Source organism: Tripterygium wilfordii, chromosome 4, assembly GCF_013401445.1.
Source record: "Tripterygium wilfordii isolate XIE 37 chromosome 4, ASM1340144v1, whole genome shotgun sequence".
NCBI classification, from domain to species: domain Eukaryota; kingdom Viridiplantae; phylum Streptophyta; class Magnoliopsida; order Celastrales; family Celastraceae; genus Tripterygium; species Tripterygium wilfordii.
The window spans coordinates 9,926,131-9,947,089 of NC_052235.1; the positions used below are offsets into that span (position 1 = coordinate 9,926,131).

The 20,959-nt window shown below is 36.0% G+C and overlaps 2 protein-coding genes and 1 pseudogene across 2 annotated transcripts; all 3 read left to right on the plus strand.

The window, feature by feature from the left end:
* Nucleotides 1-2,786: 2,786 nt before the first annotated feature.
* LOC119997952 lies at nt 2,787-7,213 on the plus strand. The gene is made up of 5 exons (XM_038845198.1): nt 2,787-2,854; nt 3,125-5,417; nt 5,528-5,924; nt 6,037-6,793; nt 6,945-7,213. Exons 2-4 carry the CDS (start codon nt 4,681-4,683, stop codon nt 6,790-6,792), a joined length of 1,890 nt encoding a protein of 629 aa, XP_038701126.1. The 5' UTR covers nt 2,787-2,854; nt 3,125-4,680; the 3' UTR covers nt 6,793; nt 6,945-7,213.
* Nucleotides 3,136-4,635, plus strand: LOC119996939. Its single transcript, XM_038843718.1, has 2 exons — nt 3,136-3,605; nt 3,672-4,635. The coding sequence occupies exons 1-2, from the start codon at nt 3,136-3,138 to the stop codon at nt 4,633-4,635; spliced, it is 1,434 nt and encodes a 477-aa protein (XP_038699646.1).
* On the plus strand, nt 6,798-9,949 carry LOC119996940 (annotated as a pseudogene).
* Nucleotides 9,950-20,959: the final 11,010 nt, after the last annotated feature.

Here is a 20,959-nt window from a genome sequence, read left to right on the forward strand (position 1 = left end):
AGAAACTGAAGTATTCTTATTCCACTGTCCACTGCAGTTACTTTACAGGAAGTAATCTTGAGCAACCTTTCAATGACTGGTCTATTAACCAGGTTGTCATCGACAGCCAAAACGTAAACCTCCTCAGAATCAGACATAGAATGATCCATTCCCACTTGATCAACAAGAAAATTAAGAGTCAATTTCCTCACAAACTGCCCCATTATATTTTTTTGTTGTTCATTTTCATTGCTTTAGCAATTCACAATTGTAATCTTATACTATAAGGATGGCAAAGACATGAGTGAATTGGTGTTTTTTTTTTTGTTTTTTTTTTCATGCATGACTATGAACTTATTTAGTTTGACAAAATGCAATGACTGTGCCTACGTGAATGCAAGAGAGAAGAAACCAATAATGGAAATTACAATTAAAAATGTGTAAGACAAAACATCGACGACAAATGAGTAAATCACACAAAAATAGAATATGCCATTACACGGGGTAACCTAAATTTCTGGAGGTTTCGGGCATGGATCTAGGGCTTTATAAAGTGCTTGGGTAAGTTTATCTAACTATTCTGCGAGGTCCCAGATCATGTTGCTTTTAAAATCCCAACTATTGGGACAAAAGCTCCTCCCTTAACTTTTAAGAAAAGTCGATCCGGTGAGGATATCTTCCACTACCCATGCGGAGACCGAATCTCACGAGAATAGTGGTCAACCCTCTCTAATACTAAAGGTAGAGCCCAGCTGGTAGGCTACAATGAGTGTAAATGTATGAGATGACAAATACTTTACCACAACAAAATAAATCAACATCTCTGACATATAAAGGAAACAAACAATTAATCATACAAGAAGAAGTAACCGTAGCCAATCAATTTAATCATATGGGCTTGACCCTCTTAGGTTTAAAAAACCTGGTGTCCCCAGCAGAGTCGCCAGTTGTCGCAACCGGGGTCACGACGCGGACCGGCGTGGGAGGATGAAAAATGTTTAGAGTCGCCACCAATTGATTTAAAGTGCAATTGGACACCAAAAAAACTTGCGAACCAGAGAAAAGGGTACGGGGATCGATTGAGTGTGGGGAAGGTGTTAGGCACCCCACAACTCCCGTTTGAAAACGGTTACCCTAATTAATTTCATGGCTATCTTATGGATACTTGCTCTTTGCAAGATATAATTGTTAAAGTTTGAATTATTACTTTCAACACACTTATCAACTTATGATAGTGTTTGAAAAAAAGCTTGGAATATTACTATCAATTTATGATGGTTTTTATTTGGAAATAGGTTTGAAATAACACTATCAACTTATGATAGTTTTGGGAAAAGATTTGTAAAAATACTATCAACTTATGATAGCATTAAAAGAAATTGTAATATTACTAAAACTTATGATAGTTTTTATTTGGGGACACACTACCAACTTTTGGTAGATTTAATTTAAAACACCAACTTATGGTGTTAATGATAAAATGTCCTACCAACTTTGGTAGGTTTAATTTTAAACACCAACTTATGGTGTTAATGATAAAATGTCCTACCAACTTTTGGTAGGTTTAATTTTAGATACCAACTTATGGTTTATTTAATAAAATGCCCTACCAACTTTTAGTAGGTTTAATTTTAAATACCAACTTATGGCATAAATGATAAAATGACCTACCAACTTTTGGTAGGTTTAATTTTAAATACCAACTTATGGCATAAATGATAAAATGACCTACCAACTTTTGGTAGGTTTAATTTTAAATACCAACTTATGGCATAAATGATTATTTGGAAAAGTGCCATCTATCAATTTAACCTATTATTGCCAACTTATGGCAAATTCATAAATGAAATCAAATAAGGTTCATAATTCAAATAAAGGAAATCAACTTATGATTTCTTTAATTGAAATGACCTATATTCAACTTTAAGCCTATATATTCATAATCCACACTTGTACAAATAATCCAAATAATAAATGTCGAAATTATACAAATCGACATGAATAAGATAAATTACACAATATGGGGGGCCAAATATACACAAATTGCAATAAACCAAACAAAATCTTGAAATTGCTCAAGCCTCCATCAACTCGTCCAAATAATATCCAAACCCGAGCCTCGTCCAACAAAACAAACATAAAGAGAGGGAAAAATAGAATACTCAAATGTAAATCAAGATTTAAATCGAGTCAAGACCACATTATGAGATTCACACGTATCCCAACCAAGAAAATCAAATCCAAATATGGTCTCTCCCGCTTTTTCCAACAAGAAATAGAAGAAAAAAAATGCAAAGAGAAAGGGCTCAACATATTAGTATCGAAAACACTCCCAAGCATCACATATGTCCAAGGTGAATGCAAGAAACACCATGTCCATTCTTAGTCAACATCCGAGGATGCTAAAAATGAATCAAACATTGAAATCAAGTGTAAATAGAGCAATACTTGAGTGAAAGATATGAGGGGTATGAAGCTTCTACCAAAAAAAATCCAAAGAATCGGTTTTCCCCTTCTCTCCTTCTCTCCTTCTCTTCTTCTCTTCTTCCTCTCTCCTCTCTTCCTCTCTTCCTCTCTTCTTTTTTTTGTTTTTTTTCACCAAAAGCCAAAGCCTTCCCCTTTTCACTTCCTTTTTTTTTTACTCTACTTTCGGCCACTTTATCTTTTCCTTCTTTTTTATATTTTTTTTATATATTTTTTTTATATTTTTTATATGATATATATATATATTTTTAATATATTTGTTTTTATTATTATTATTTTTGTATTTTGTATTTTTTTTGGCCGGACGAAAACCGGGTACTACACATACCTACATCTCCAAATCTGAAGCAAGGAAGGGGATCATCTCTCTGCAATTTTGAACTTTAACACGGTATGTGGATATTTGGTTCTCTTGAATGGATGAGTTCTAACTACTCATGCTCTGTTTCACCTATATATTATGGTTCGAATTTTTCCCCCTTATATATTGTGTTTTCACTTACCTCAATGGAGTTCTTAATCTGTAGACTTCTTAATCTGTGGTCTTGTCACTGTGTTTCAATGTGTTGATATTTGGTTCACTTGAGCAGTAGATTTTTTTTTTTTTACAAAAAATATTTTCTAGTAACTTATAGAGTATGAATGCCCTCCATATTTGCAGAAACTAAATTCATGGATAAGAGTTGGGTTCATTTGAATAAAGGAACACCTGAATATGAGAAGGGTATGGATACATTTTTAGATATCGCCTTTTCTTGTGAAGGGGTTACTGATAAAATACGGTGTCCGTGTTGTAAGTGCAACAATGTCTATTTTAAGGATAAAAGTGATGTTAAGTTCGATTTATTTAGATGGGGGATGGAAAAAAGTTACACTAAATGGATTTACCATGGTGAAAGCTTAAACGACGTGCCTATTGATGATGGAGTTGAGGCAAATGATGATAATAATGCAGAAAATGATGATGCTGCCACATTTGAAATGTTGTATAACATGTCAAGAGGTGGAGGTTTTGGGGATATCCTTGCAGGTATCGGGGAGCACTTCGATAATTGTGATCCTGAACAACCAAATGAGGAGGCCAAAAAATTTTACCAATTGTTGAAGGATGCAGAGCAGAAGCTATACCCGAACTTTGATAAGTTATCCAAACTATCTTTTGTTGTCAAAATCTTTTAGCTTAAATGTCTTTATGGTTTCACTGATAGGGGGCTGAATGGATTGTTAGATTTTATAAGATTTATTCTTCCACCAGACAATACATGTCCTGCATCTATGAGGGAGGCTCGAAAGATGGTTTCAGCTCTTGGGTTAATGTACAAAAAAATAGATGCATGTGTTAATGATTGCGTTTTATTTTGTAAGGAAAATTCAGTGATGGACCAATGCCCAGAATGTGGAGAAGCTAGATGGCAAAAAGTTCCAGAAGTTGTAGGCAATGAGGTACCAATATTCAAGAAAAAAAAGAAGAGGGTACCGCGAAAGCTTTTACGTTACTTTCCACTAAAACCACGTCTTCAACAATTGTTTATGTCAAAAGAAACAGCTTCAGCTATGAGATGGCATAGGGATGAACGAGAAAATGATGGAATTCTACGACACCCGGCAGATTCAAAAGAATGGAAAGATTTTGATGATAAACATCCATCCTTTGCTATAGAATCTCGCAACGTGAGACTTGGACTAGCGAGTGATGGTTTCAATCCATTTGGAACCATGAGCATTTCACATAGCACTTGGCCTGTTGTCATGATCCCCTATAACTTGCCTCCTTGGCTTTGCATGAAACATTCATATTGGATGTTATGTTTACTTATTCCTGGACCAAAATCTCCAGGTAATGACATAGACATATACTTGGCACCACTGATTGATGATTTGAAAGACCTATGGGAAGTTGGTATCCAAACATTTGATGCTTCTTTACAACAAAATTTTCAGCTTCGTGCAATGTTATTGTGGACGATAAATGATTTCCCTGCTTATGCCATGATGTCTGGTTGGAGCACAAAAGGTGAGTTGGCATGTCCTTGTTGTAATAAAAATACTTGTTCTTATAGATTAAAGCATGGTCGAAAGCATTGTTATATGGGTCACCGAAGGTCCTTGTCTCATGAACATCCTTGGCGAAAAAATCGGCGTTTATTTGATAATCATATGGAACATCGTTAAGCTCCGAAAAGACTTTCTGGGTACGATGTGTTAAAGCAATATGATATGTTTGACCAAGTAAAGTTTGGAAAGCTTACAAGGAAGAGAAAAAGAGATGATAAGACTGTTAATTGGAAGAAAAAGAGTATTTTCTTTGAGTTGCCTTATTGGAAGACATTATCTTTACGACATAATCTCGATGTAATGCATATTGAGAAAAACGTTTGTGACAGTATCTTGGGTACACTATTAGATCTTGATGGAAAAACGAAAGACAATTTAAATGCTCGTCTTGATCTTCAGTTGATGGGTATAAAGAAAGAACTTCATCCTGTTAAAGTGGGTGACAAGTATTGCTTACCTCCCGCAAAGTACAACTTACACTTAAGTGAAAAGAGAGCTTTGTGCCAATTCTTAAAAGATATCAAGATGCCTGATTCATATGCATCAAACATTGCTCGATGTGTGCATGTCAAAGAGTGTAAGATATATGGATTGAAGAGTCATGATTGTCATGTACTTCTAGAACGACTACTACCACTTGCAATACGTGATCTTCTTCCTAGAGAAGTATGTGGTCCACTAATTGATGTAAGCCTATTTTTTGGAAAATTATGCTCAAAAGTACTAAACGTTGAGGACCTAAAGGATCTTGATGCTCAAATTGGAGTAACACTTTGTAGATTGGAAATGATTTTTCCACCTGCCTTTTTTGATATCATGGTTCACTTGCTGATTCATATAGCTAGTGAGGCTGAGATTGGTGGACCTGTGCAATATCGTTGGATGTATCCAATCGAAAGGTGTGATAGAAAATTTATCAACTTTTTTGATATGATTTCATCTCTTAATGATTTGTTTTGTTGCTATAAATATTTAAAATATTAAGTGTTTATTATTTATTATTTTACAGGTATTTACATACTCTAAAAGGCTATGTCCGTAACAAAGCACGACCCGAAGGTTCAATAGCTGAAGGTTACATTTTAGAAGAATGTATGACGTTCTGCTCAAGATACTTAAAAGATTCAGAGAGAGAAGCTTTTCAGACTGAGAGAAACTTTGATGGCACGGGTGAGGAACAATATCAGGGTATATCGATCTTCAAAACAAGTGGTCGGTTTTTGATGCAAGGTGAATATAAGGAATTGAGTGTATTAGAGCATATGCAAGCTCACTTTTATGTGCTTAAAAATTGTGAAGATGTTAATCCGTGGGTTGAAGAACACATGGATGAGCTCCTGAGACAAAGTTCTAGGAATGTAGAGAAGAGACACCAAGAGCAATTCGCCACTTGGTTTGAAAAGCGTGTAAGTTTTTGTTGGAATATATAGGCTTGATTATGTATTTTAATCTAACTTTCAAATGCAAGTACTTGGATATAAATTTATCAATTTAATTGACGACTATTTTTTGTTGTAGGTTACTCAATTACGCGAGGAAAATGATGAACGTGCACATGATCAATTGTTTTCATTGGCTCGAGGACCAGATAGACGTGTTACATTTTATAAAGGATATATCACGAAGGGGTTTAGATTCCATACAAAAGAACGTGAGTTGTCCTTAAAAACCCAAAACAGTGGTGTTATTGTCAAAGGTGATGAACTCACAGGTAGTGTTGATTACTATGGTGTCATAAAGAATATCATTGAACTTGAATATTTGGGAGAAAATAGAGTTGTGCTATACAGGTGTGATTGGTTTGATGTTCCACCACAAGGTAGGAATCAAACTAGGGGATACAATAAAGATGACTTTGGATTTATCACTCTTGATATGACTCGTATTTGCTATCAAAATGAGCCTTTTGTTCTAGCGAGTCAAGCTGATCAAGTATATTATGTGAAAGGAATAAAAAACTCGAGTTGGCATACTGTGGTTAAGGTAAAACCTCGAAATTTGTATGATGTGCCTGAATTAGAGAAGGGATGGCAAGACAACAACGTTGAGACACTCTATGAGCCATACCAACATAATGAATTGGCAAGCACAATGCATATTTCAAGTTGTTCTACTGCCTTTACTGAAGACGTGATTGATTTGCAAAGAAATGATATGGAGGGATCAAGCATCATGACAAATACTTTAAGTGGACAAGAAGATGGTGATGAAAGTGATTATGATACTGACTCTTCAAGTAATGATGTTGAGATTGCTACAATGGATGATGAGTAAGGTATATGAGTATAAAACTTTATGGTAACTTTGTTAAGTATTTTTGGTCTTTTCTTGGCACTTGATAGTCTTTTTTTCAGCACTTTGTATTTAAAGTAGCATGGTTTCGGGATGCTTGAGTCTCATTAACTTTGTGTATTTTTAATTTGCAGAGAAGAGTGGTGGGAAAATTATTTGGGTCTGATCATGTGTGTAAAAGAAGCTTTGGATCACCTTTGAAAACTTCTATTGTAAAAAGTCAGAAGAGTGCTAGGCTTTTAAATAAGAGAGAGTGCTGCAAATTTTTTGTTATAGACTTATGACATTTTTCTGTGAAGAAATATTGGTATTGTAAATTTGGCAATGCTTGTGATGGTCTTTGTTGAAATGCAACTTTTTTATTATAGAATTATGGTGCTGCACTTCTTTTTCGGAACTATGGCAATCTTTCAGTACCATTTGCTACTCTAGAGGAAGACATGTTCCTCCTTATCTTCTCTGTGTCTATTGAACGACTTTCAAGAGAGTCAAATCCATCAAAGTGGAGTCGAGTGTTCATTTTCACACATGTACATATTGTACAGATAGCACAAAGTAGTAAAGCCCCAAGGTCTGTCAGTAAGCATAATCTGACAATTTTAGCATTGAGAAATTGAAATTTCGTTGCTGAAATAAATTTCTACTTTTACCTTACTATGAGGGCCGCATTTTTTTTCACAGGGCTGCACTTTTTTTTGTTCAAGTATCATCAAGTGGCTATTTTTGGACCAAATGAAAAAGTTGTCAATCCAAAAATGGTCAAAACTTGTAAAGGTTCTAAGTATAAATGTATAAACATAGATACATAAGAATTACAATTATTGCATCATTAATTGAGATCAAAATATGGTATCAATGCGAAAATGTTTCGCATCACAAAATATTATTACCAATAAAAATTGTATTAAAATAATTTTTAATGCCAAAGGTTTTATACTTTCCGCATCAAATATTTTTTTCATTGCTGACCATTAATATGATTTTGCATCAATAAAATAAACCGTTGCCAAAGGCCTTAACTTTTAGCGTTAATAAAATAACTTGTTGCCAAAGGCCTTAAAATTCGAATTAAAAAATTTATTGATGCTAAAACTCGTCCCTTTTCGCAACAATATAGGATATTGTTGCCAAAACATAACATTCAGCGTCAAGAATTTAATTTTGTTGCAAAAAGTTAAATATTTTGCATCAACAAGATTTTTGTTGCGAATTAGTGCGATTTAGCATCAACAAAAAAATTGATGCAATTTTTTGTCACCAATTTCTAGTTCTGTTGTAGTGTTTATACTCCTAACAACCCTCAAGTCATTTTTTTAATAAGTCTGTGCCGTTTTGAATGGGACCATTTGGGTTTAGGGCAAGTTCGGGCATTTTACAAATCTTCAGAATCGTTTCGCAATTCTGGCCGATCAATCGGACTCTGGTCTGATCGATCGGAATTCTCCTCTGTCTCTTTTCTTCTTCAATGATGTCCGATCGATCGGACCATGAGGCCGATCGATCAGATTTTCTCTCTGTCTCCACTTCTTGTCTCTTTCTCTCCAATTCGCTGCTTTTCTTCCATATTCGCCCTTACACCTGAAATACACAATTAAACACTTTTTAGGCAGAATTAATTCCAAAATGACTCTAAACAATGCAAGATTTCATGTAAATGGATGTACAATTATATGGATATAATTGGCACATCAATGGACAACCCGGTCTATGAAGATATTGTGCTTTAGTCTTTCTCATTTTCCTTTTTCCTGTCTTGGTCTCTTCTTCAAATTGCACATGTGAAGCACAAGAGAAGAACCAAAACTCAGCTGAGCCACTCAAATACAAACTTGTTGCAATAGCTTCAATCCTAGTTGCCAGTTCACTAGGAGTTTGTCTCCATTTTTAGTCAAAAACATATCATGTCTACGACCAGATAAAGAACCTTTTTTCCTAATCAAGTCCTTTGCTGCTGGTGTGATCTTGGCCACTGGATTCGTTCACATACTTCCTGATGCTTTTGACAGCTTAGCAAGTCCTTGCCTTAGCGAAAAACCGTCGCGAGAATTTCCTTTTGCTGGTTTTGTGGCTATTGGTACTCTGATGATGGAGAGTCTTGCTGCTGGATTCCATAGGACGCTTGAGTTGAGAAAAGCTAAGCCTGTGAATGGTGATGAAGAGATGAGTACTATCCCCAATGAGGCTCATAATATTGATGGAGGTCACTTTCAGGGCCTTGCTCTTACATTACAGAGAACAAATTCATCTGACCTTATCCGGCATCGCATCATTTCTCAGGTAACACAAGAATTATGCTCCTTTCTTTGTTAGGACAGAATATGCTCTCCTAGAGGCAAACACAAACACAAACACAAACAAACAATCAGATTGTTTGTAGGATTAACCTTGTTTGTCTTAACTGATACAATAAAGTTTCATCAAGGATGAAGGCACAAGGTTTAAGTTTGTCACTTGTTTATTTTTTCTTTTTTGTTTCAGAAATTAAGGAAAGGATAACAAGAACTTGTAATGTCATGATCTGTGTAAAGTTCATTGTGCAATCTGGATTATAAATGTAACATAAATATTACAATATATATATATATAGATATATATGTGTGTGTGCGTGTTTGCAGGTTTTGGAGTTGGGGATTGTTGTCCATTCTGTGATCATTGAATTATCACTTGGTGCTTCTCAAAGCCCAAAGACAATCAAGCCTCTGGTAGCTGCACTTAGTTTTCATCGATTCTTTGAAGGAGTAGGACTTGGTGGATGCATTTCTCAGGTATTAGTTATTAAATTTATCATTTGATTTATTAGTAACAGACCCTAATACAAATTGTACAGGCAAAAATGAAGAGAAGAGAAAAACAGTTGCAATCATGGTTGTATTTTTCTCCCTCACAACTCCTGCCTGGAATTTCCGTTGGCATTGGAATATCGAAAATCTACGACCAAAACAGTCCTACTGCACTCATTATCCAAGGACTTCTTAATTCAGCATCTGCTGGTATCCTGATTTACATGGCACTTGTTGATCTTCTGGCACCTGACTTCATGAACCCTAAACTACTAACCAACTGCAGCCTCCAAATTGGGGCAATTTTTACACTTCTCGCCGGTACATGTTGTATGTCATTTTTAGCCATACTAGGATAACATTAACCACCTCTTTCTTCTGCTCCATCCATCGCGTATACTGTTGTAGTAATAATGATACGTAAGATCGTTTCCCACGGAGATTGATTGAGATTCACTAAGTACGAATTATGATTGACCGTAAATTCTATTTGAATAATTGAAAATTGATTTTGTAATTAAGCTATTACTAGCAACTATAAATTAAAACGTGAGCAATTAAAGTCAGTAACTTAAAATCAAGAGAAAGAGCACTAGGACATCTAATTTCACCATCACCAATCCTACTCTACTCCTTTGGTAAACTAATTCCAATTATTATCCATGTTGACAGTCGATTTCCCTAACATATTCAACACTCCATTCCTGGTTATATTGAAAGTACCTTTACTAGCAATTCCTATTATTCCTAACACTATAATTCACTAGCAAAAATCCATTAAGCTCTATGGATAATCATGTAACAACAATACATGTCATGCACCTATATTCCTATAGTTCATGCAACTTATGGTATCTATTGTTAGAAGCATAAATCTAAACATCTCCTTCCGGTCTCAGTTCAGAACATCAAATCATTCAAATATTGATAAGGTATTTGAAAGCATTAAACACACCAATAGATACTCAACATGAAAATAATAACTATGAATTAGGATAACCAAAATTGTTGAATGTTCATGGCTCGGCTACATTAGAGCCCTAGCAAGAGGATTAGTTCCTCATATTACAATACAAACAATTTAAAGCAAAGAATCCCATAATTCAAGAGAACCAAAACACAAGAGAAAGCTGGAAAGTTGGGATGATGGCCGGTCATGCCCTATATATAGTGTAGGGTCTCCTAATTTGAGAACCCTAAGGACTCCTCTTCCTTCTATGATTTCCTTCAACGGTCCTTTCCTATTATTATCACATGTATTGACTGCCCTTTTAATTTGCAGTGTAGTCACACAAATCCTCCTTCAATTTGAAAGCTTCCTCTTTGTTTAACTCAAACCCACCAGGTCTCTTTTCCTTCTCTCTTTCGCAACAAGTCTTCTTTGCCATATTGGTGTTGAATTCATCATTGTACAAGCATTGACTTTGGGTTTTAATCATGGGCTAATGCAACCTTTTTCACCACTTTTGTACAACTTATCCTGCAAAACAAACCCACAATTCTTATGCAATAACCATCTTGATTCCAATGAAAAAGAAACAAACCCACTGTAAGGTGAGGTATAAAAATAGGTAAAATATGATGCTAACAAATACCCTCACACTTGGATTTTGCTCGTCCTCAAGGAAAATAAAATTAAAAAAAAAAAAAATACTAACTCACTTTCGCAAGAATCGGGGTGACACTCATCATGTGAAACAAGCCTTTAAACCCCTAGGTGTCCCTAATGGACGAGTTATAGTCTTATGAGGGTTTACCAGAACGATATCCATTAACATTAAAAACAAAAGAAAATTTAATCCTTCCAATCATACGCAAACGCTAGACAAAGTCTTATGAACTAGTCATTAGCTCAAGAATTTCATAACGAATTATGCTCGAGTATACATTGAATTGAATTAGGCCAATGTCAACATAACACATCCCAATCGAAATAATGCACATTCAAACTCAATCTCAACTTCTCACAAGGGATACTCTCAAGATTTTTCACTCTTTTTATAGTGGTGGTAAGGTGTTTACACTCAATTAATCTCATGAAAATAGTCATACCATATGCTTGCTTGTCCACTCATTCTACACTATTAAGAACATGTAACTTCATGAATCAAGAGGTCTTTCTTCAAGGTTGTAATGGGGCCATGGGGTGAAGGTGAAAAAGAAAAGAAAGGTAAGGAAATCACAAAAATTCCAAAGAACTAGTGGAGCACACAAAATTAAAGGGCATATATCATCTTGTTGGCCCATGTGTTCATTCTCAATATTTAATACTCCACCAATACTACACAACTTCAAGATTTCTTGCATTATTAACATAAATTTCTTTCTCTCTTTATTCAAATCATTGTCGAATATACTAAGAATTGCGACTACACAACTTCAAGATTTCTTGCATTATTAACATAAATTTCTCTCTCTTTATTCAAATCATTGTCGAACATACTAAGAATTTGTGTCGCAACTTGATATATTTTTCTTCTCTTTTTTTATTTCAATTTTTTTCCGACACCTTTTTTTTTTGACACATTAATATACATGCGTTCGCCATTACACTTATACTCCACCAAATAACATCCCAAAACAAGCAAGAACTCCCCCACACTTATTTCTTTTCATCATCAAACTCAACATACTTGAACAATATCAACACGTGAAATCTCAAAGCATGCCCTACTAATCTCTTAGAATTAGGGTAGATAATTGTTTTTCAGGTTAAAGGGTCAAGTAAATAAGTTGCATGAGCAAAAAGGCCTATTTAGGCTCAAAGGCGCTTTCTAGTGGATAAATCATTAGGACATAGTCAATTTGGTTATGGTGGTATCATCCTAATGCCTCAATCATATTCATATCATCACATGTATCAATATAGTCTCAAACGGTTTAAAACAAGTTATAGAGAAACATGTAATCATGAGAGCATACAAGAAATAAATTGGATTGATATGCATAATGTATCAATCATATAGGCTCAATACTCACAATGATAATTATGCAAGTCTAAACATGATTCTTTCTCAATCAACATGCCATGTAACATCGGCCCACGAAAAATTGTAATTCAAGCTCAATTCTCATGAAAATTCTATTCACTAACAAACTAGCTTTACACCTTAACAATTCATGCATCATTGGAAGGAACTAAAATTAAAAATGAACCCTTTTTCACCCCCACACCTAAATTATGCAATGTTCTCATTGCATGGAATAACGTGAAAAAATAGCATAGAGAAAAAGTACTTAGTTAGAGCGATACAACCTGACCGCGAAAAAATTTGGCAACCAATTCCCACTTAGACCTTCAGTACTACGTAGTTGTCACAAATCTTTAATTTCTCCTTCGTCTAAGCCTAGATTAATGAATCGTAAAATTCTACAGAAACTAGACATCCGCAACTTTCTTCTCATATATGACACGCATTCTGGTTCATCCTGAGCTTCTCCCAATTTTTTTTTGAATCCAACCCTTTTACACAGTCTTTTTAGCATCGTCGCATCCATATCTTTCATTGGTGAAACGGATCAGAAAGAAAAAAATATATATATATACAAAAAAAATAAAATGTTACCCAGTTGGGTTGCCTTCCAACAAGCACTTAATTTATAGTCCTTCAGCCTGACTATCAAACGCAATATTAGTCCGGATGTTTGAGGCTTTTGTTGAGAGCTTCAAATTGATGCCTCCTTGGATTGATGTATGATGGGCTTGCCCGCAAGTAGTAAGCACACTCTCTCAATTCTTCTTTCTTTGGAATAGCCTTCCTCTTCCTCTTCCTCCTCATTCTTTTTCGTGATTGACTTACTTTGGACTTTTCTAATACACACACAACATGCTTATCCCTTCTCGGATCTTCATGCTCAATTGTAGCGACTTAAACTAGACAAGGCTTCAATGGATTGCATAAATTTGCCTTCTCAACATTCTCAGGAATAACCATATCTATTGCATCTAATTGGAAGCATGATTGTGAATCCACCGAATATTTTGATGCGTTGAAGACCCTGAATTTCACTTTTTCATCCCCAATTTGCATAATTACCAGCCTTTGTTCCACATCAATTAACGTCCCCCCAGTGACAAGGAATGGTCGTCCCAAAATAATGGGTGTGCTAGCATCTTCCTCCATGTCCAAGATTAGAAAATCAACAGGAAAAACAAACTTATCGACCTTAACAAGAACATCCTCAACTATGCCCCAGGGATACAGGTCTGCGATATGCATAATTACAGTGGTTGGTTTAATTTCTTCCAATCCAATATGTTTGGCAATAGACAAGGGCATTAAATTAATACTGGAACCTAAATGACATAAAGCTTTATCAAAATAAGTGGTTCCAATAGTGCAAGGTATAGAAAAACTCCCTGGATCTTTTAGTTTTGGTGGTAACTTTCTTTGCAAGATTGCACTGCACTCATCATTCAGTTATACCCTTTCATGATCAACCAATTTTGTCTTCTTTGACAAGATCTTCTTCATGAATTTAGCATAATTGGGTATTTGTTCAAACGCTTCAGCAAAAAGGATGTTGATTTGGAGCTTCTTGAATACATCCAAAAACTTAGAAAAATTGTCGTCCACCTTTTGTTTTCAAAGTCGCTGTGGGAATGGGACTGGAGGGACGTATGGCTTTACTAGAGCAGGATGTTTATTAATATCAAGCCAATCATATGCAATTGCGTAAGTGTTTCTTTGATTTAGCTCGAGCTTTTCATCTGTTGGTGAAAATTGGTTAAGCGGCTCGTTTTCTTGCTCAAGCAATTGCTTCTCAATTGGAAGTGTTTCCTGTTGTCGCTGAAGCAACTCACCTGATGGTTTTTCGTAACCTTGCAAGTCCGGTGTTTGTTCAAGCTCAACTTTTTCTCGCTTAAGCAACTCCACATCTGGAATGTCAAAATATACACTTTCTTTTTTGCGCTTAAGCAATTCAAGATCTGATGCATTTATTCTCTCTCTGTCAGGAAGTTGCTTAAGCGACTTTCCAAGATGCTTAAGCGAATTTTCACCCGTTTCTTTTTCATATGAATTTTCTCACTTGTATGCGCTGTCTTCATCCAAATCTATAGCTATCCTTATTGATCGCTCATTCCGCAGTGTAATTACCATAACATGTTCATGGGAATTTGGATTTACATCGGGTTGACTTGGTAGTAAACCTCTTTCTCGTCCTTGAAGTGCATTAGTGTTGTGAAATATTCGCAAGCGGACAAAATTGCACAAGTAATAAAGAGTGAATAGAGTATCGTCCCACAATGATGTTTTGGGAATTTCAACTCAATGACAATATAAGCAATTAACACACTAAAATGGCAAGCGAAACATTGATTTGGTTTTACCTACTGCTAAACAAGTAATTTAAAAAGGGTACTAAGTAAATGATAAATTTAATGATTAACAAAGCAACAAACCAGAAATTTTGTTTTCAAGCAAAGTAAACACTAAGGCTCCTAATGTCACCACTTCTTATCCGACTAAACTCCATTGGTTCATCAATTCTCACTTCTCAATTTAGTTGTTGACAATCGATTTCCCAAACTATTCAATGTTCTATTCCTAGATACACTGAAAGTATTTTCAATAAAATCCCTGTTATTCCTAACATTCGGTTTCATATCAAAAATCCCTTAAGCATAATGGAAATCAAGTAATGAGTGCATAAGTCATGAACCTATATTCCTATGGTTCATACAACCTATGTTTTCTATGGACTCTTGCAACCCTAGGTTTAACCTTCCGATCTCAACCTAGACTAGAAATCATTCAAATGGTGATCAAGCATTTGAAAGCAATAAACATATCCACAGAAAATCAACATCATAAAAAGAGATTCAAGAACAATAAACCAATTTTATTTAATCTTCAAAGAAGGGTTCCATTAGGACCCTTAGTTAGAGGATTAGTTCCTCATAACTAAGGAATACAGCACAAGATCCAAAATAGCAAACATTAAATACAAGATCAAAGAAGAAAAGAAGGAAAACCCCTTAACCCCCTTACGCTTGTGCCAATGGCTGCTGTAGAGAAACCTCCCAAAACCCTTGGTTTCCTCCAAAAGTCCAAAAGTTCCTAAAACCCTAAAATTCTAAGCTTTTATACTCCTAATAACTCTTCAGTCGTTCTGTCTAATAAGTCTGTGCCGTTTTGAGTGGGACCATTTGGGTTTAGAGCGAGATCGGCATTTTGCAAATCTTCAGAATCCTTTCGCGATTCTGGCCAATAGATCGGACAGAGGTCCGATCGATCGGACTTCAGCTCTGTTTGATTCAGCTTCAAGGCGTCCGATCGATCGGAATTTCTCTCTATCTCCACTTCTTATCTCTTTCCTATCCATTCAGCTGCTTTTCTTCCATTTGTGCCCCGGCACCTGAAATGCGCACATAACACTCTTTAAGCAGCATATAGTCCAAAAAAACTCTTAAACAATGCAAGATTTCATGTAAAATGATGCACAATTATATGAATATAATTGGCATATCAATTAGCTAGTTGCCCCACCTGAACTTCCAAGTTCCGAATTGCAGCAGCCTGATTTTGAAAATTGATTTCGGCCTTGTTTATGAATTGATCAGTCTTGTTGATGAATTGATCAGTTTTGGCCATAAATTGACCAATATAGGCAGCCATCTGATTCATCATGTCTTCTAACCCACTCCTCTTCTCTTGTGTTGGAAAATTCATCGGCCTATTTTGGACGTTTTGATTGTTACTCCAAGAGAAGTTTTGATGGTTTCTGTTGGAAAATGATGGTCAACTATAGTTTGACCATTATTAATTGAAAGCTCAATAATAATTATTGAATGAAATTTATAGGCAATTGATCCTTGTTATAACGACAATAAATTGGAGCAATTAGTGTGCCCAAATCATTTTTTGGTTGAATGTAAAAAGACTCCAAAGTGACCATGTTGGGCATGGTGAACGTAGTGCAATAAGTGTCTGTATGGAAATTCCACATTGGAAAAATACCATGTGGATGTGTAGTTTATAAGCTCAAGTATTGAAGTAAAACTTTGGGCCCAAGGGCACCCAAGCTTTTGTAAGACTGAGAGGCTCCACATTTTGATTAAACACACACATGCGCCGCCGGTTCGGCTCGGTCGGTTCGCGCGTGGTGTGTTTGTGATTGAGCCCAGTCCAATTCACATCTTAAATTTTTACACTTTGTTACAAGCCCAAACCCATAGAAGAGAAAGCCCATTTATTTTGAACTGGACATAAGATTTATTCTTCCTTCTGAGTCATGACCTGTAAAAACAAGTAATGGTTGCTGATTTTTAGCATTTGGTTGCATGCTCTCCTATATAAGGAGATCATTGCACCAAGTTCAAAAAACACGAAATTCCTCCTTCTTGTTGCCACGAAATTTCTTTCTTTCTCCCCTATTGAAACTCTGCCAAAAATCCTAGTCTGAGGGTGCTATTCTTACTTGGTTCGACTGTACTACCTGTTTGGAGTGTGACTTACAAAGTGGTGAAAGGAGCATTGTATCTTGGGAGGTGATTGCTCGGAGTTGCTAGACACCGATAGGCAGGAGCAAATTCACTTTAAGGAGATTCGCGTTACCGTACCTCGCTCCCTCATCTAATTCCGGTTTTGGTATTTTAATTCCAGTTTTTTATTCTTGTATGTGATACTGTTTTGATCAATATATTATACTGTTTATGCATGCTATTTGTTATTGTTATGGTATATGATACTGTTTTGATCAATATATGATACTGTTTATGCATACAATTTGTTATTGTTATTGCTACTGTTAATTAATTAATTATATGCATGCACATATATGTTTCCAACAATCTTAAAGTGAATTTAGTTTCTTAAACCTACAATAATTGTGCATGCTGAATTTTTGCAATTGGAATAATTTGCATGTTCTATGCTTACGTGTTAAATTCTATCTATCGGTATAGGCTTAAAAGTTTGTTAATTGTATGTGCATATTGATTGCATGCTTATTACTTATGCGTGCATCAACTTGAGTATCTTTGCTTCTGCTAAAACGTGAAATTGCTATATCATTTATCTGTATAAATTACTATTGTTCTTTCGGTGTATTAATTGGAACAAAGCATGATGTATGCTTAAATGCTTTAGATTCTCTGTCTATTGTTTACATAACTGTTTTGGCACAAAATTGGTCCAATAAAAGCATTTTTTGTTTTGCTTTAATAATTACGTGAGATATTGAATTGTTATTTAAATATATATATATATATATATATATATATATATATATATACAAATATTTTGATAATCTTTGTTAGTGATTAACAATGACTAAGCAATGTCTAGAAAGTTCTGTCTAGAAAAGAGGTTATTTAATTGAACACCGTATTATACGGAAGGCCCCCTCTTATTTGGGAACGATCTGGTTGCTATCATTGTTAGTGTGTAACAAAAAAAGCCGACAAAGTGTTCTGTGACTTTTAAATTCTTTGTTGATTTTGTGGTGTTATATCTTTGAATTATTTAATATAATTGTATTACTTACACTACACATTGATTTGTGTAGAAAAACAATGGCTCAAAATCAAAACACTGAGAAATCCACCGTCCTTCCTGGAGGTGATGAGAATACCACTGGTGGTCTGACCCCAGTTGGTTCTGTTGCCCAAGCTGGCGTGACTACTCAAGGTAGCCCTGCTCTTCCTACCAACGTGACTGGTATGGTTGGCCCTAGTGGCATTGGTGTGACCACTCCGATGGTACCCATTGCGGGAACAGTTGATCCCATGACTGGTCGCGTGACTTATGTGGTTTTGGGAGAAAAACCAGAGAAATTCAGTGGTATTGATTTCAAGAGGTGGGAACAAAAGATGCAGTTCTACTTGCCCACTTGTGGGCTTTCAAAATACCTCACAGAAGTGTGTCCTGCCATTAGTGCAGATGAGTTGGATCCTTCGACTGTTGCTACTGTATGCAAAAACCATGTCCTTAATGGATTGGTGAACTCACTCTACGGTGTGTATTGCAAGATATCCACCGCTAAGAAATTGTGGGAAGCTCTTCACAAGAAGTACAAGACCGAGGATGTCGACACAAAGAAATTTGTGGTGAGCTGGTTTTATGACTTCAAAATGGTAGACTCAAAGTCTGTCGTTGCACAAGTGGAAGAGTTCCAGCTTCTCCTGCATGAAATTGAAGCAGAAGGAATGAACTTGAGTGAAGCTTTCCAAGTAGGAACAGTCATAGAGAAATTACCTCCTGGATGGAGCGACTACAAAAATCGCTTGATGCACAAAACCAAGGAGATGAATATGGAGGATCTAAGCCTTCATCTGAGGCTTGAAGAGGAAAATATGAGGAAGAGTGGTAAACTTCCAAGGGTGCCCAAGGCAAATTTGGTGGAAACTTGCAAGCCCAATGGGAAAAGGAAACGAGATCACCAAGCCAAAGGCAAGCAGTCACAAAAGTTTCAGGGCAACTGCTATGTCTGCGACAAACCCGGACATAGAGCCAAAGACTGTAGAAAGCGCCCAAACAACAACAAGGGAAAGGGCAAGGGAAAAGCTGCCAATCAAGCTCATCTGACCGAGCAAGAAGTTGAAGAAAATGATGAGATGCTGTGTGCTGTGGTCTCCCAGGTGAATCTGGTGGTAAATACCAAAGATTGGTATGTGGACACAGGTGCAACTGCTCACATTTGCACTAACAAGAATCTCTTCGCCTCCTATGAAAAGAAAGATGATGGAGAGAAGATCTACATGGCTAATGGTGTTCCTGCCACTGTAGAGGGAATGGGTAAGGTGATCCTGAAGTTCACATCCGAGAAATCCTTGGCCCTAATGAACATGCTTCATGTTCTAGAGGTTCACAAGAATATGATCTTAGTCCCTGTCCTGATCAAGAAGGGATTCATGATGGCGTTTGAATCCGACAAGTTCACTATTAGGAAGGGTGAAATGTATGTGGGAAGGGGTTATGCTAGTGATGGCCTTTTTAAGGCTTGTGTTGCTGTAATTGATGAAAAATCCAAATTTGTGTACCCGAAGGCTGTTATTGCCAATAATAATAACGCATAGTCTTCAGTTTACTTTGTTGTTTCTCCTTGTCTATGTCATGGTAGATTAGGACATGTAAACTATGGTACAATGAAAAAACTAGCAAACTTGGGGCTAATTCCCAAATTTAATTTGGATGACAACCATAAATGTGAAACATGTGTTGAAGCAAAGTTTGCTAAAAAACCTTTTTACTCAATTGAGAGAAGCATTGAGCCTCTAGCATTAATCCATAGTGATTTATGCGATTTGAAATTTATTCAAAGTAGAGGTGGAAAGAAATACTTCATCACTTTCATAGATGATTGTACTCGGTTTTGCTATGTCTATTTATTAGCTAGCAAAAATGAAGCTTTGGACGCTTTTATCAAGTATAAAAATGAGGTAGAAAACTTGATAAAAAGATCAAATCTCTTAGGTCCGATAGAGGTGGATAATATGATTCTGCCTCATTTGATGAGTTATGTGCAAATTTTGGAATAATCCACCAAACTACTGCATCATACACTCCTCAGCAAAATGGGATTGCTGAAAGAAAAAACAGAACATTAAAGGAGATGGTTAATACCATGTTAATAAGTTCTGGTTTACCTCAAAACTTGTGGGGGGAAGCAGTTTTAACTGCTAATTATATTCTTAACAGAATGCCCCACAAAAAGACAGGTAGTATTCCATATGAAATGTGGAAAGGAAGAACACCTTCTTTCAAATACTTGAAAGTGTGAGGGTGTCTTGCTAAGGTGGCAGTACCTCCACCAAAGCAAGTCAAACTTGGACCTAAGACAGTTGACTGCATATTTATAGGATATGCATAAAATAGTAGTGCATTCAGATTTTTGGTACACAAATCAGAAATTGATGACATCCATGTTAATACAATCATGGAAACAAGAGATGCTGAATTTTTTGAGGAAACATTTCCTTATAAAAATATAGAAAACTGTCAAAAAAGGGTTAGAGAACTGAATTCTAAGAATGAGAATCAAGAGGCTGATGAAATAGAACCAAGATGGAGCAAGAGATCAAAAATCTCTAAATCCTTTGGTTCAGACTATCTAACATACATGATAGATAGTGAGCCTCAGACATTCAATGAGGCAATGTCAACTCCAGAAGCTCCATTCTGGAAAGAAGCTGTAAACAGCGAAATAGAATCCATTCTAAGTAATCATACTTGGAAATTTGTTGATCTCCCTCCGGGGAATAAACCAATTGGATGTAAATGGATTTTCAAAAAGAAGCTTAAAGCTGATGGTTCCATAGATAAGTACAAAGCAAGGCTTGTAGCCAAGGGGTTTAGACAAAAAGAGGGTCTAGACTACATTGATACTTATCACCGGTCACGAGAATTACATCCATTCGGATGCTA

Coding starts and splice junctions, on each gene's coding strand:
- LOC119996939 (XM_038843718.1), top strand. CDS start 3,136: ATGGATAAGAGTTGGGTTCATTTGAATAAAGGAACACCTGAATATGAG. Junction 3,606..3,671: donor CTATACCCGAACTTTGATAA/GTTATCCAAACT, acceptor TTTCACTGATAG/GGGGCTGAATGGATTGTTAG.
- LOC119997952 (XM_038845198.1), top strand. CDS start 4,681: ATGTTTGACCAAGTAAAGTTTGGAAAGCTTACAAGGAAGAGAAAAAGA. Junction 5,418..5,527: donor TGGATGTATCCAATCGAAAG/GTGTGATAGAAA, acceptor ATTATTTTACAG/GTATTTACATACTCTAAAAG. Junction 5,925..6,036: donor CCACTTGGTTTGAAAAGCGT/GTAAGTTTTTGT, acceptor TTTTTGTTGTAG/GTTACTCAATTACGCGAGGA.